The 13,327-nt window shown below is 37.2% G+C and overlaps 1 protein-coding gene across 1 annotated transcript; it reads right to left on the reverse strand.

Annotated features, from left to right (window-relative positions):
- Window positions 1–54: 54 nt before the first annotated feature.
- ccz1 (CCZ1 homolog, vacuolar protein trafficking and biogenesis associated) lies at window positions 55–12,359 on the reverse strand. Its single transcript, XM_062054908.1, has 17 exons — window positions 12,215–12,359; window positions 9,270–9,345; window positions 9,096–9,192; window positions 8,917–9,014; window positions 8,758–8,851; window positions 8,601–8,681; window positions 8,479–8,526; window positions 8,320–8,403; window positions 5,071–5,246; window positions 4,919–5,000; window positions 4,783–4,844; window positions 2,031–2,142; window positions 1,834–1,867; window positions 1,598–1,715; window positions 803–961; window positions 575–702; window positions 55–491 (listed from the first exon to the last, which is right to left on the reverse strand). The coding sequence occupies exons 2-17, from the start codon at window positions 9,281–9,283 to the stop codon at window positions 436–438; spliced, it is 1,443 nt and encodes a 480-aa protein (XP_061910892.1). The 5' UTR covers window positions 9,284–9,345; window positions 12,215–12,359; the 3' UTR covers window positions 55–435.
- Between the last annotated feature and the right edge of the window lie 968 nt (window positions 12,360–13,327).

Here is a 13,327-nt window from a genome sequence, read left to right on the forward strand (position 1 = left end):
TAATATATAACGAGTCAAATGTAATGTAAAGAAAGAGGCTTGTGGTGTAAAATAACTACATAATTTATTCAAATGTATTTGTGTTTACAAACAATGATTTTTGACATGACATCCTTTTTAAAAACTGAAAACTAGTAGCTATGTAACCAGAAATAGCAGTTATATGCACACCAGTTTGAGACATAAACAAAAATGTTTCATGATAAGAAACAAAAGAAGTTATGTGCAGACAAGTGATCAAGTACATGCAGAGGGATTTTTTTTTACACTTAATTACAAAAGTACATTACATTGTAAAGGTTAAATTAAAAATTAAGGTGAGAAAGCTTTTTTTTTTTCTTACAATGCAATTATTGCATTACACAAATGATGCTGTGGTTTCCTACAACACTGACAAGTTTGTAGTGTGGTCAAAGAGTCTTTATGTCCATTCCACTAGTCCAGGAAAAATATGTTGTTGAACTGCGTCGCACAAAGCCTCTTAACCTCCTCTGCAGAAGTGAAAAAGCATAAGGTTATTTATAAAAACATGCTCACCTCAGCTTGATCTAACGCAGGCCTAGTGCAGACATACCATTAACTTCAATCAGATTGGCATTCTTCTGATTTAATATCACATACAGTTCTCTCTGGTCTGACTTCTTGCCGACAACCCAGTAGTCGGTCATTGCTTTCACAATGATTTCTTCATCTTCATCAACTCTGAAACGCACAAACAAAATATAACTACTTGTGCAGACCACTTGAGCACCACTTTATGTCAATGAAACATTTGTGCTGACTAGATAAAGTACACCCTAACCTGGCAAAGTCACAATTGATGTCCCCCAAGATCTTCATGAGGTCAGGGTGGACAGAAGTGAGGCAGACACTGGCCGTCTTCCTCATGTGTATAGTGCTTTTCTCTGCCAGGTTCATGTGGTTGAAGTAGATGAACTTAAACTGGGGCTCCTTCTCTGGCCTACATTGATGCACATAACAACAAATGTAAGCACACAGAACTCATAGTGCAACATTATCCATTTGCTAGCAGCTGTGAAATCTGAAATATGCCACGCCGCTTTGATTTTTATTAAGTACAGCATCTCATTTCATGCTAAAGACTCAAATTTTCTCTGAAACAGTAGATTGTGTAAGCACACACTGCACACCAAACTGAAGCTTTACAGTAGTCTCAGCATCAGCCAGTTTGCTGGATGGTAGCTAAAATAGCCGCAGTGGGTCAAGCATTTATAAATTATACACCAAGATACGTCACTTTACAGGATTATAGCCATTGGGACAAGCCAGCTGAGGATGCAGTTACTGACGCAGTTTACAAAATCGGGATAGGCGGCAGACAAAGAATTCAGGACGTCATTATTTATTCAGTGGATTCTTCTCTATAGTCCATCCTTGGATGCTTGGATTACAGTCACGAATATATCTGAAGCCAAATATGATGGAAGCCTATAGTGTGGAAACTGTGTGACATTGGTCACAAAACAATCCCTAGCTTAATAAAAAACAGGATATCAATAAAAAATATACATACAAACCATAACTGCTTTTAGTGAACCGACTCAAAACAAGAGAACGCAATCAATGCCCAACTGACCCTGATATCCTGCGGTTGATGGTGAACTGCTCGCATATATCAGACGCCAGCAGGGTGAGTTGCGGGCCCACTAATCCATCCAACTGCTCACAGAAGTCTCTTGTCAACTCCACAGAAGCTGCATGGAAAAAGGAAAAGCCAGGAAAGACGTTAAAAGAAAATAAATATTTTAGTGACCTGGTGAAGATAAATATATGCTAGCAAGGAGGGGAAAGCTAGGCAGGACAAATGATTACCGTCGACCATAAAGCAGGCAGCAGCACTCATCGCCTGGAAAAGGTGAAAATGCAACAATTATATATTAAATCTTAAAAAAAACAAAAACAGTTAAATCTTCAAAACATTTAATAATGACCATTTCCAATCATTCTAACATAACGAAGAAAAAAAATTATGCTAAATAGACTAATTGTATGTGAAAAGTCTTGCTTACCTTATAAACAATCAGATGCAGCTCCTCATAGCCATCCTCTAAACTGACAAATATTTTAGGGAAACGAAACTTGGCCTCAGGATCTTTGAGATTAGAAGGTCCTGTCAAAAACCTGTCAGGACAGGAGTGTAAAGTTTAAAGAGAGACAAAGTACCATTATTTTTCTCATTAGTGGGAGGGTTTTCAGGGCCAGCACAGCCTTGTCTGCAGGCTTAAACACTCTCAGAAGCACGGACCTACATTTACAACCTAAATTCAAGTCTTTTTTTTAGGGCTGGGAGATTAATTAAAAAATAATCGAAACTTACATTTCGAGCTTTTAACCGACGGAAAACATCCATGTCTATTATTTTGATTTTTTTTCCAACTTTGTAATTTTCTGTCTACGAACACACCAGCCCCTTAAAATACAGTACTTATTGTGTAGTTACATGACAGGAAGCGAGATGTCGCAAAGCGTAAAGGCTGCTAGAAACCTTTAAGTTGGTAGACTGTGCTCTCTTAGTTGAATGCTATGCTTAAAGGGAAACTGCCCTTTTTTGGACTTGTGCCTATAATTCACAATCCTTATATAAGACAAGATCACATATGTTTTTCTTTTTTTATGCATTCTAACAAGTAAATAAATGTGATCAAAACTCCGCTTACAATAGAGCCTATTGGAGTCGCTCTATTCTGCCTACAGCGCTTACAAAACATCCAAACACCTCCATCAAGATTTTATATACAGTACACGCTGTAAGTATAGATGTGATGTAGTAACAGGCACATTCATAACATGTGATATTTATGCATTTTACAAATTGTAAGCATACAGCGGCGTAATAATTTCACAAACGCATCACAACGTTCTCTTTTTTCTTCGACAACATCATTAATTACTATTACGCACTACAAACTTCACAAGAGCCAACGAACCTAATAAAACATCACTTACTAGGGATGTAACGGTATCAAAATATCAGGGTACAATATTATGATGGTATTAAGGCCATAGTACAATACTATTGTGATATATTTCCAAAAAAATAAACAAATTGCCATAATGTGCAAAATGAAGTGTCAGGAATGTTTAGAATAAACACACTTACTGTAATTGAACATAAACATAATGCTGAAATTTTCCATTCGTATTTATTACTACAAACATGGATTTTTAAGTGGAAATACTTGTGCAAGAACATCCACTGTGTTTCTAAACTTTTACTTTCTCAGTCCTCGACCTCTACAGTGGACATTTTGTATATCCGTTTGGAAAATGCAGTTTCTCTGAAAAGTTAACTCACATTTTAACTTTTAATGATGTAAAACCCCACAAATTGAGGTATTCGCTTCTTTTCCGGGTGATGGTAGCTTATCATGTGTGAAGCAGTTGCTTTCCCTCGGCTTCGTGTGCATTGACTGAGTCTGTTTTGGATTGGAACGTGGCACGCTTTATTACCTCCGCCACAGAGATTATGTTTTTGCCAGGGTTGGTTTGTCTGTTTGTTAGCAAAATAGCTCCAAAAGTTTGGGAAAAAAACAATTCCTCTTCTCGTCTACGAAGTGGAAAACACTTCACTTCCTGCTTCGCCTCGCTCTCCTTAACGGTGCTCCACGCCACCACAATGCCATCCCGTGTTGTGCAGAGGATTCTGGGAGATGTAGTTTATTATCAGACCTGGCAAAGCAAAAGTGCCACAAAAAAAACAAAAAACTACACACCAAGTTTTCGTTTGATATTGCACATGTCACAGCATTATTGAGAAGATTTTTAAACCGTAATACCGTGGTATCTACAATACCGTTACAGCGCTATCACTTACTGTACAATGCCTGCTGTCACTGGGATGCCTACTGTTAAGATATTGATATTGTCCCGTTTGGATGAAGAATGACTCGTAATTCTCGCATAGATAAAAGGGCAGTGGAACCAAGCGTCTTTTCGTGCCTTTCTTGCCATTTTCGGGTCTAAATTGGATGCCAAAGTTGACCAATTTGTCGAATTATGTCATCATCCTTCTACATACTATCAAGGTGAAAGACAATATTTGTGATCTGTAAAAAAAACCTTCACGAGCTATGAGGCAAGGAAGCAGACAGATCACCATCTGATGATGTCAATATAGCAGCACAAGCTAGTTCGCTCTCTGTGATCACGGTGCCACTATAAATATTTTGTCTGTGTTAGCTCTTATAGTAATAATATCAGTAACACTTGGTTAATATTCAGGTCACGAAATGTAAGTGGAGTATTGTTGGCGGTTTTTGGATGGTTATTTAGAGGGCTTTATAGGCGGTATAAGAACATCCCATTGATTCCATTGTAAGCAGACTTTTATTTAAGAGTTTGAATGCTTTAGAAACAAAATACATCCGTCTTCTTGTCTTTCACAATCATTGTGAACGATAGGCAAAATTTCCCCCAAAAAAGTGCAGTTCCCCTTTAAACTATATCAGAAATGAGGCTGTTTCTTTAACCAATCAGATTCCAGATTCATCTCACAGAGCCTGCTAGCAGGCGTACAACGTCAGCATTTTATTTATTTACCAATGTACTAATCTGCTTAAAAAAACACAACAATTTTGATTGTTAGTTTGCATCATACTGAGAGTCCTCTCATATAGATGAAATAAAGCCATCATAAAACTGAGAATTGTTACGTTTGTATACATATCTCTTCTGAAGCTCCTTATTAAATTGTGCGGGTATACTGTACATAATGCCCTGGCCAGTGAATGCAAATGGTTTACAGGACTTTATAAAACTCACCTCCCATAATGCAACAAATTGCCAGCAATCTCTGGCCTCAGTGGAGAGTCCCTCCCAGCCAGCTAAATATAATATGAATATTAATAACGAGTCTACAAAATGTGTATTCACAACATCCTCAGTGCCCCTCCCTCACCTCTGGCTCAGAGTGCCTGGGGAACAGTGAAGTGGTCAGGTACTTGTACAGGATCCTCATGTCGTCTTGTTCCAGGCCACTCCTGCAAACACAACGACAATTTAACACCTGTAAAGACCGCGTGTGAGCCACTAGACTTGTGAGCTTGTTACCATATGAGCTGGTCATTATACAGAAAGGCTGTGTATTTGATGAGGCTCAGGCTCTCCTCCACTCGGTTGACAAACGACTGGATCTTCAAATACGTCATCTTGTCCAGTGGGAAGAAACTGATGCCTCCAAATACGTCCAGCAGGTCACATGACTGCAGGTGGAGAGTCTGCAGATACTGGAGTGTGCAATCCAAAAACATGTACATATTAACAACATATATTATATATAAAACAAAAATTCTATAGAAAAAAATACAGGTGTCTTATAGTCGGGCCTGGATATTAGGGCTTTGAATGCTTGGGCACCACACGATTCAATTCGGTTTGATTATTGGGGGTAACGTTTTCAATTCAAAACAATTCTCAATTCAATATGAATACTTTTTTAAATAACATTGGGTTCCAGTTATATGATTAACTACATTCCTCCATAAAATAGATAAAAGCTCTGATAAATTTCTATATTACTTGAAAGAAAAGTGATTTTGTTTAATAATATTCTACCCAAACATTTAATAAAGTGGCTGGACAGGACATATTTTTAAATTATAATAATAATAATTAAAAAAATCTATTTTAATCATTTTTCAATTGATTAAGAATCGTTACAAATAAGAATCGCAATTCATTAAAAAAATCGTTGTTTTTTTTTGCCACCCCTACTGTGGCACCAAATGAATCAGCACTTTACATTTTGTCACTCATACAAACCCCGTTTCCATATGAGTTGGGAAATTGTGTTAGATGTAAATATAAACGGAATACAATGATTTGCAAATCATTTTCAACCCATATTCAGTTGAATATGCTACAAAGACAACATATTTGATGTTCAAACTGATAAACATTTTTTTTTTGAGCAAATAATCATTAACTTTAGAATTTGATGCCAGCAACATGTGACAAAGAAGTTGGGAAAGGTGGCAATAAATACTGATAAAGTTGAGGAATGCTCATGAAACACTTATTTGGAACATCCCACAGGTGTGCAGGCTAATTGGGAACAGGTGGGTGCCATGATTGGGTATAAAAACAGCTTCCCAAAAAATGCTCAGTCTTTCACAAGAAAGGATGGGGCGAGGTACACCCCTTTGTCCACAACTGTGTGAGCAAATAGTCAAACAGTTTAAGAACAACGTTTCTCAAAGTGCAATTGCAAGAAATTTAGGGATTTCAACATCTACGGTCCATAATATCATCAAAAGGTTCAGAGAATCTGGAGAAATCACTCCACGTAAGCGGCATGGCCGGAAACCAACATTGAATGACCGTGACCTTCGATCCCTCAGACGGCACTGTATCAAAAACCGACATCAATCTCTAAAGGATATCACCACATGGGCACAGGAACACTTCAGAAAACCACTGTCACTAAATACAGTTTGTCGCTACATCTGTAAGTGCAAGTTAAAGCTCTACTATGCAAAGCGAAAGCCATTTATCAACAACATCCAGAAACGCCGCCGGCTTCTCTGGGCCCGAGATCATCTAAGATGGACTCATGCAAAGTGGAAAAGTGTTATGTGGTCTGACGAGTCCACATTTCAAATTGTTTTTGGAAATATTCAACATCGTGTCATCCGGACCAAAGGGGAAGCGAACCATCCAGACTGTTATCGACGCAAAGTTCAAAAGCCAGCATCTGTGATGGTATGAGGGTGCATTAGTGCCCAAGGCATGGGTAACTTACACTTCTGTGAAGGCACCATTAATGCTGAAAGGTACATACAGGTTTTGGAACAACATATCAATCATTCAATCAATGTTTATTTATATAGCCCTAAATCACCAGTGTCTCAAAGGGCTGCATAAGCCACAGCGACATCCTCGGTACAGAGCCCACATATGCTGCCATCTAAGCGCCGTCTTTTTCATGGACGCCCCTGCTTATTTCAGCAAGACAATGCCAAGCCACATTCAGCACGTGTTACAACAGCGTGGCTTCGTAAAAAAAGAGTGTGGGTACTTTCCTGGCCCGCCTGCAGTCCAGACCTGTCTCCCATCGAAAATGTGTGGCGCATTATGAAGCGTAAAATATGACAGCGGAGACCCCGGACTGTTGAACGACTGAAGCTCTACATAAAACAAGAATGGGAAAGAATTCCACTTTCAAAGCTTCCACAATTAGTTTCCTCAGTTCCCAATTGTTTATTGAGTGTTGTTAAAAGAAAAGGTGATGTATCACAGTGGCGAACATGCCCTTTCCCAACTACTTTGGCAAGTGTTGCAGCCATGAAATTCTAAGTTAATTATTATTTGCAAAAAAAAAAAAAAGTTAATGAGTTTGAACATCAAACATCTTGTCTTTGTAGTGCATTCAATTGAATATGGGTTGAAAAGGATTTGCAAATCATTGTATTCCGTTTATATTTACATCTAACAATTTCCCAACTCATATGGAAACGGGGTTTGTAGATACCAGTGAGCCTTCTGAAAAAAGAAGCTCCAAAAACAAAAATAAAGGGGGTCGTTTTATGTTTGGAGCAATCTGGATTGCACTGGAAGCCCTTTTGGATGCTTTACAGCAATGTTCCACACGTGTTGACTTATTGTGACTTTTTCTTGTTTGATTGCCCTTTTGGGAATTAAAGACAATTAATTATTACTACAAGAGTTACAAGGGTTATGAGATTAAAAACATGCTTGGGTAGCATAAAAAAAAAAAATTATGTTAGATGTAAGCTACAACGATTCATGGATAAGAAAAAAGTTTCTACTATTATAATATAATATTATTTATAATATTTTGTTGCTTCGATTAATCGCCTAGGGAGTGTAAATAATAAAAATGTATTAAATCCGGACCGTATGGAGCACCTGGAACTTTAAATATGTCGACATAGTTTCTGCACGGCCGCTGCAGTGGAGCACACAGAGGGCTATGATCTGTTTGCCGGTGAACAGTTTTAAAAAATATATTTTTTTATTATACACACGTTAAAAGTTACATTTCAATGTTAATAATGTGTATTTATTAGAAAAAAGAATGAAGGCGATGGCAAACAGAACAATTGTTGTTTCAACTAATTTCTCTAAAATACACATTTAGGCTATAAAGTATGGTTTACCCGATTAATCGAACAAATTAATTAATAGTTTTCTCAATTACTATAATAATTGATAGCTGCAGTCCTAGTTAGATGCCAAATATGCTTTAGCACAAAACAGCTGGTCTTGGAATGTGAGTGCACCCTAAGATGGTAACACAATAGGCCTTAAAAATATATATACAAATGACTAAAATTTTACCCTGTAGAAGAACTTTTCAAGCTTCGGAATTAGCAGCTCCACCCCGCCGGCCTCCATGGCTCTACTGAAGGTACCATTGAAAAGCTGCAGCATAAAGAAAGTAATCACTCAAAATGTGGTGGTTTCAGGTGAGATTCATGAAAACATACTGGTGTGTACCTTATACATGCTGTAGCACTGCTTTACCACTGCACCATACACTGTGTCCTACAGAGGAAAGGCTGCATCGTAAATCAGTTGTACGTTGAAGTTGCGTATTCAGACAAAGAGGCGGCACTTACAAGTATTTCCTCTTCTTGATACTCTATCGTGGGAGGTTTTCCATCTTTATTGGGTTTTTCAATCATCGGGTTTCGAACCACCTAAGAAATAAAAATACATGTTTTCTTTTTTTTTTAAATTAAAAAACGATAACAAAAAATTCTTAAAAAAGGTTACCATGACCATCCAAAAATTGTTCTCAGGCTCAAAGAAAAACTGCCGGTTCTTCTGTGTGTGCAGAGATTTTGCTGGTTTGGTTGGGCAGAACGTTCTAGAAACATGACACACACAAGTGAGGTCTTACTCCACAGTAAGCACAGTTCTTATTACGACTACCTGGTGAACTGAACAATAGCTTCACAAAGGCCGACATTTCGGATCTTCTCGTTCTTCTCCACATCACTGGGGTGATAAAACAGTATTTTCTTCTCTTCCTGAAAAAACGCAACACATTATCAGAAATATGGAGCACAGAGATATATAAAAAGATACATAATATACAAATACAGGCTCACCTCTCCTTCCCGTGGTCCAAACGTGGGGTTATAAATGAAGAAATTGAGCAGAGAAGGGGTGTACTGTTTCTCTTGCATACCTGATGCCATCCTGGGGCTAAAAAAGACAACAAGACAAGGTAATAGCACATTTAAAATATTGACGATAACATATTTAATTCAAACTGTTTTTACCTTATCATCAACATCAGTGTCACGGTTGTCTTGATGTCTTTTGATTGAACAATTGTTTGGCTAGCATGCCGTTTGCCTGCAGGAGGAAAACTGAAAAATTATCTACGCTTAAATATTATTTATAGGATTATTACAAGTAGGCAAATAAAATATAGGCTGATGACCGTTGTAATAGAAGGCATGATTTTAAATTCTAATAAAGACTATCTTATAAACACAAGGTGTCAAAGCTTTTTCCACTGACGGCCGCACACTGAAAAATTAAAGCATGCCTTTATTTTCCAAACCAAAACAAAATATAATTTATTTTTTTAACCTAAGTTGTAGATTATTTTTTTAAATTTATGTATTCAATGCTTACAGTAAATATCTAGATCAACTTTAGGCCTATCTGTCAATATGAAGTTTTTTCCCATGTTTAGGCCCTTTTTGTCAAAGACAACCCTGTTTTTATGACATGAACACAAAATATGCAATATTTGCCCCCCTAAAATTTTCAAAGCGAGACAGCGTGGAACAGTGGGTAGAGTGGCAGCAACTTGAGGTTTCCATGTTCGATCCCCACCTCTGCCATCCAAGTCACCGCCGTTGTGTCCTTGCGCAAGACACTTCACCCTTGCTGCTCACACTGGTGTATGAATGTGTATAAATGTTTGGTGGTGGTCGGAGGGGTCTGAGGCGCAAATTGACAGCCATGCTTCCTTCAGTATACCCCAGGGCAGCTGTGGCTACAAATGTAGCTTACTACCACGAAAGTGTGAATGTGGAGTTAATGAGCGATGGGTTTTCACTCTTTGTGAGCGCTTTGAGTGTCTAGTGTATAGATAGTGCTATGTAAATCGAATCCATTATTATTTATATTATCATTATTTGATGTGAAGTAATTGGAGCCTTAAAAATAATTCATAACAACAATCATTGTAATTTATAATTTTTGGAGTCATGTCAGTTTTTAAAAAATCCTACTAAAATAATTGGGGATCCAATGGGGCTCCACTCATAAATAAATCATATGTATTTAAAAAAAAAAAAAAAAAAAAACTTTCAACACTTATGTCACTAGATCAACTTCAGATTTATCTAGATTATTAAGTTTATAACATTATTTTTTGTTTGTTTGTTTGGTATGCCCTTTTTATAAAAGAAAACTTAGTTTTTAAATTTGGCAAACACACTTTCCTTCCACAATATTTTAAAGTTGAATACTTGCTGTGAAGTAATTGGAGCCTTGCTTAGGTCAATAATTCATAACAACATTGATTTTGATTCATTATTAGTTTTTTTGAACAGTGACAAAGGAACAAGAAAGAAAGAACAAAAAAAAAAAGCCTGCAGGACAGCTTTGTTGTTAGTAGAGATGTCCGATAATGGCTTTTTTGCCGATATCCGATATTCCGATATTGTCCAACTCTTAATTACTGATTCCGATATCAACCGATACAGATATATACAGTCGTGGAATTAACACATTATTACGCCTAATTTAAGTTAAAGTTAAAGTTAAAGTACCAATGATTGTCACACACACACTAGGTGTGGTGAAATTTGTCCTCTGCATTTGACCCATCCCCTTGTTCACCCCCTGGGAGGTAAGGGGAGCAGTGGGCAGCAGAGGTGCCGCGCCCGGGAATCATTTTTGGTGATTTAACCCCCAATTCCAACCCTTGATGCTGATTTTGTTGTGATGCCCCGCTGGATGCATTAAACAATGTAACAAGGTTTTCCGAAATCAATCAACTCAAGTTATTTAAAAAAATGCCAACATGGCACTGCCATATTTATTATTGAAGTCACAAAGTGCATTATTTGTTTTAACATGCCTCAAAACAGCAGCTTGGAATTTGGGACATGCTCTCCCTGAGAGAGCATGGGGAGGTTGAGGTGGGCGGGGTTGAGTTGGGGGGGTGTATATTGTAGTGTCCCGGAAGAGTTAGTGCTGCTAGGGGTTCTGGGTATTTGTTCTGTTGTGTTTATGTTGTGTTACGGTGTGGATGTTCTCCCGAAATGTGTTTGTCATTCTTGTTTGGTGTGGGTACACAGTGTGGCGCATATTTGTAACAGTGTTAAAGTTGTTTATACGTCCACCCTCAGTGTGACCTGTATGGCTGTTGACCAAGTATGCCTTGCATTCACTTGTGTGTGTGAAAGGCCGTAGATATTATGTGTCTGGGCCGGCACACAAAGGAAGTGCCTTTAAGGTTTATTGGCGCTCTGTACCTCTCCCTACGTCCGTGTACACAGTGGCGTTTTAAAAAGCCATAAATTTTACTTTTTGAAACCGATACAGATAATTTTGGAACCCATACCTATAATTTCCGATATTACATTTTAAAGCATTTACCGGCCGATAATATCGGCAGTCCGATATTATCGGACATCCCTAGTTGTTAGTAGAGTCAACATTGCAACTTTTTCTTGTTACATTAAACCAATTTGCTCTTTTGTTTCACTTTTTGTAATAGTATTTTTTAGAATGAGCCGTGGGCCGTTAAAAAGTTAGCTGCGGGCAGCAAATGGCCCACGTGCCACACTTTGGAAACCTGTTATAAATTGTCAAAATGTAACAATTTTAACATTTGTGTTTATTGCCATCAACTGTAAGTCATGACTTCTAAGATGAGTGTATTCTACTCATACTAACTAATAAAAAATGACCATACTGAGATTGTAGCTGCTGTAGAATGACTCCAATGAAGGTCTAACACAAATATTTCATAATAAAAACACGTTTATAGCAGTTTGCATTATATTTCTGCAATTTTAAGTTCGCTTAACAAAGTAAAACAAACAGTTAGTAAGCCACCAGCTGAGCTAAATAAATGAGCATCCAGAAAACACTACTTAGCAAAAAAGCTAGTTTCGCTAATATGCGCTTCCGGTTTGCGTCGACAAGGTGGCTAAACCCCTTAAAACGAAACATTAAAAAAACAGACAGAAAGACTCACCTTACAGAGCATAAACTTACGGGTCCATGTGCACGTTTTGTTGACACAAAGGGTGGAAAACAAATTAAAGAGGAGGGAACGGAAAAAAAACGAAAGATGCTTCACATTGTTAACTTCCTGCTTTTGACAGCTCGACGCATTGTTGCCAAACGGTAAATGACAAACTATCGTACTGGTAGCTAAACATTATTGCATTTTTAGCGAAAATATTGTGTTACCCGATTCGACGTTACTCAATACCATCTTATACCTTAATAAAATACCCCTGCAGTACTATTATAGCTTATAACACAGTTTTACATTAAATATACTTCGAGAAAAAGCTTGGCTACCAGTAGCAGAACAACATTTCCACCTGGCCGCAAAGACACAAGTAAAACAAACAACATCCACAGTGCATTATGTACTGTTTGTTTTTTGTTTTGAAATAGACATTTATTGATAATTACAATTATCGTGCATTTGGGGATTTAAAAAACGTAGATTATACAGAGAGTGAAATGTCCCTATGTCTGGCAACACTGGTTGATGTCATCTATCAGCCGCTCGTGTAGAAACCCAGGCCCTGCAACCTATAGTTCCTACTGAATACCGCACTATATTTTTATGTTGGTTGTTTCTTTCTGGATAATTATAGATCATTAAATACATAATATATTAGAAAGAGAGTCAAATCACATTATCTGTATATTTTCAAAATATTAAAAATATTGATGTGCTTTATTGTTGTTGTTTTTACAGCAATATGGATCCCTTTGGGTCTGAAATAAATGGCTAGAAATATAATTGTATTATTTATCATACTAATTTAAATACTATATTATAATTCATTTTCATATTAATATTTTTTTATAATCATTTATATTAGTATTGCACAGCCTAAAATAATAAGAATATACTGTATTATAATACAGTACTAGGAATAGAGCATTTTTATCACCATTTCTATTACAGTATTGCACAGCCAATAAATAGTAGGAAAATACCTTAAAACAAGTTCAGTACATTGAAAAATAATATTAGTACCTTCCCGGCAGGCACAAGACATTAAAACAACGTTGAGAACTTGTTGAGTAGGTCCTGACGTTGAGCAACTCAAACATAACGTTGAAA

The sequence above is a fragment of the Entelurus aequoreus genome, linkage group LG08 (genome assembly GCF_033978785.1).
Source record: "Entelurus aequoreus isolate RoL-2023_Sb linkage group LG08, RoL_Eaeq_v1.1, whole genome shotgun sequence".
Classification (NCBI taxonomy): domain Eukaryota; kingdom Metazoa; phylum Chordata; class Actinopteri; order Syngnathiformes; family Syngnathidae; genus Entelurus; species Entelurus aequoreus.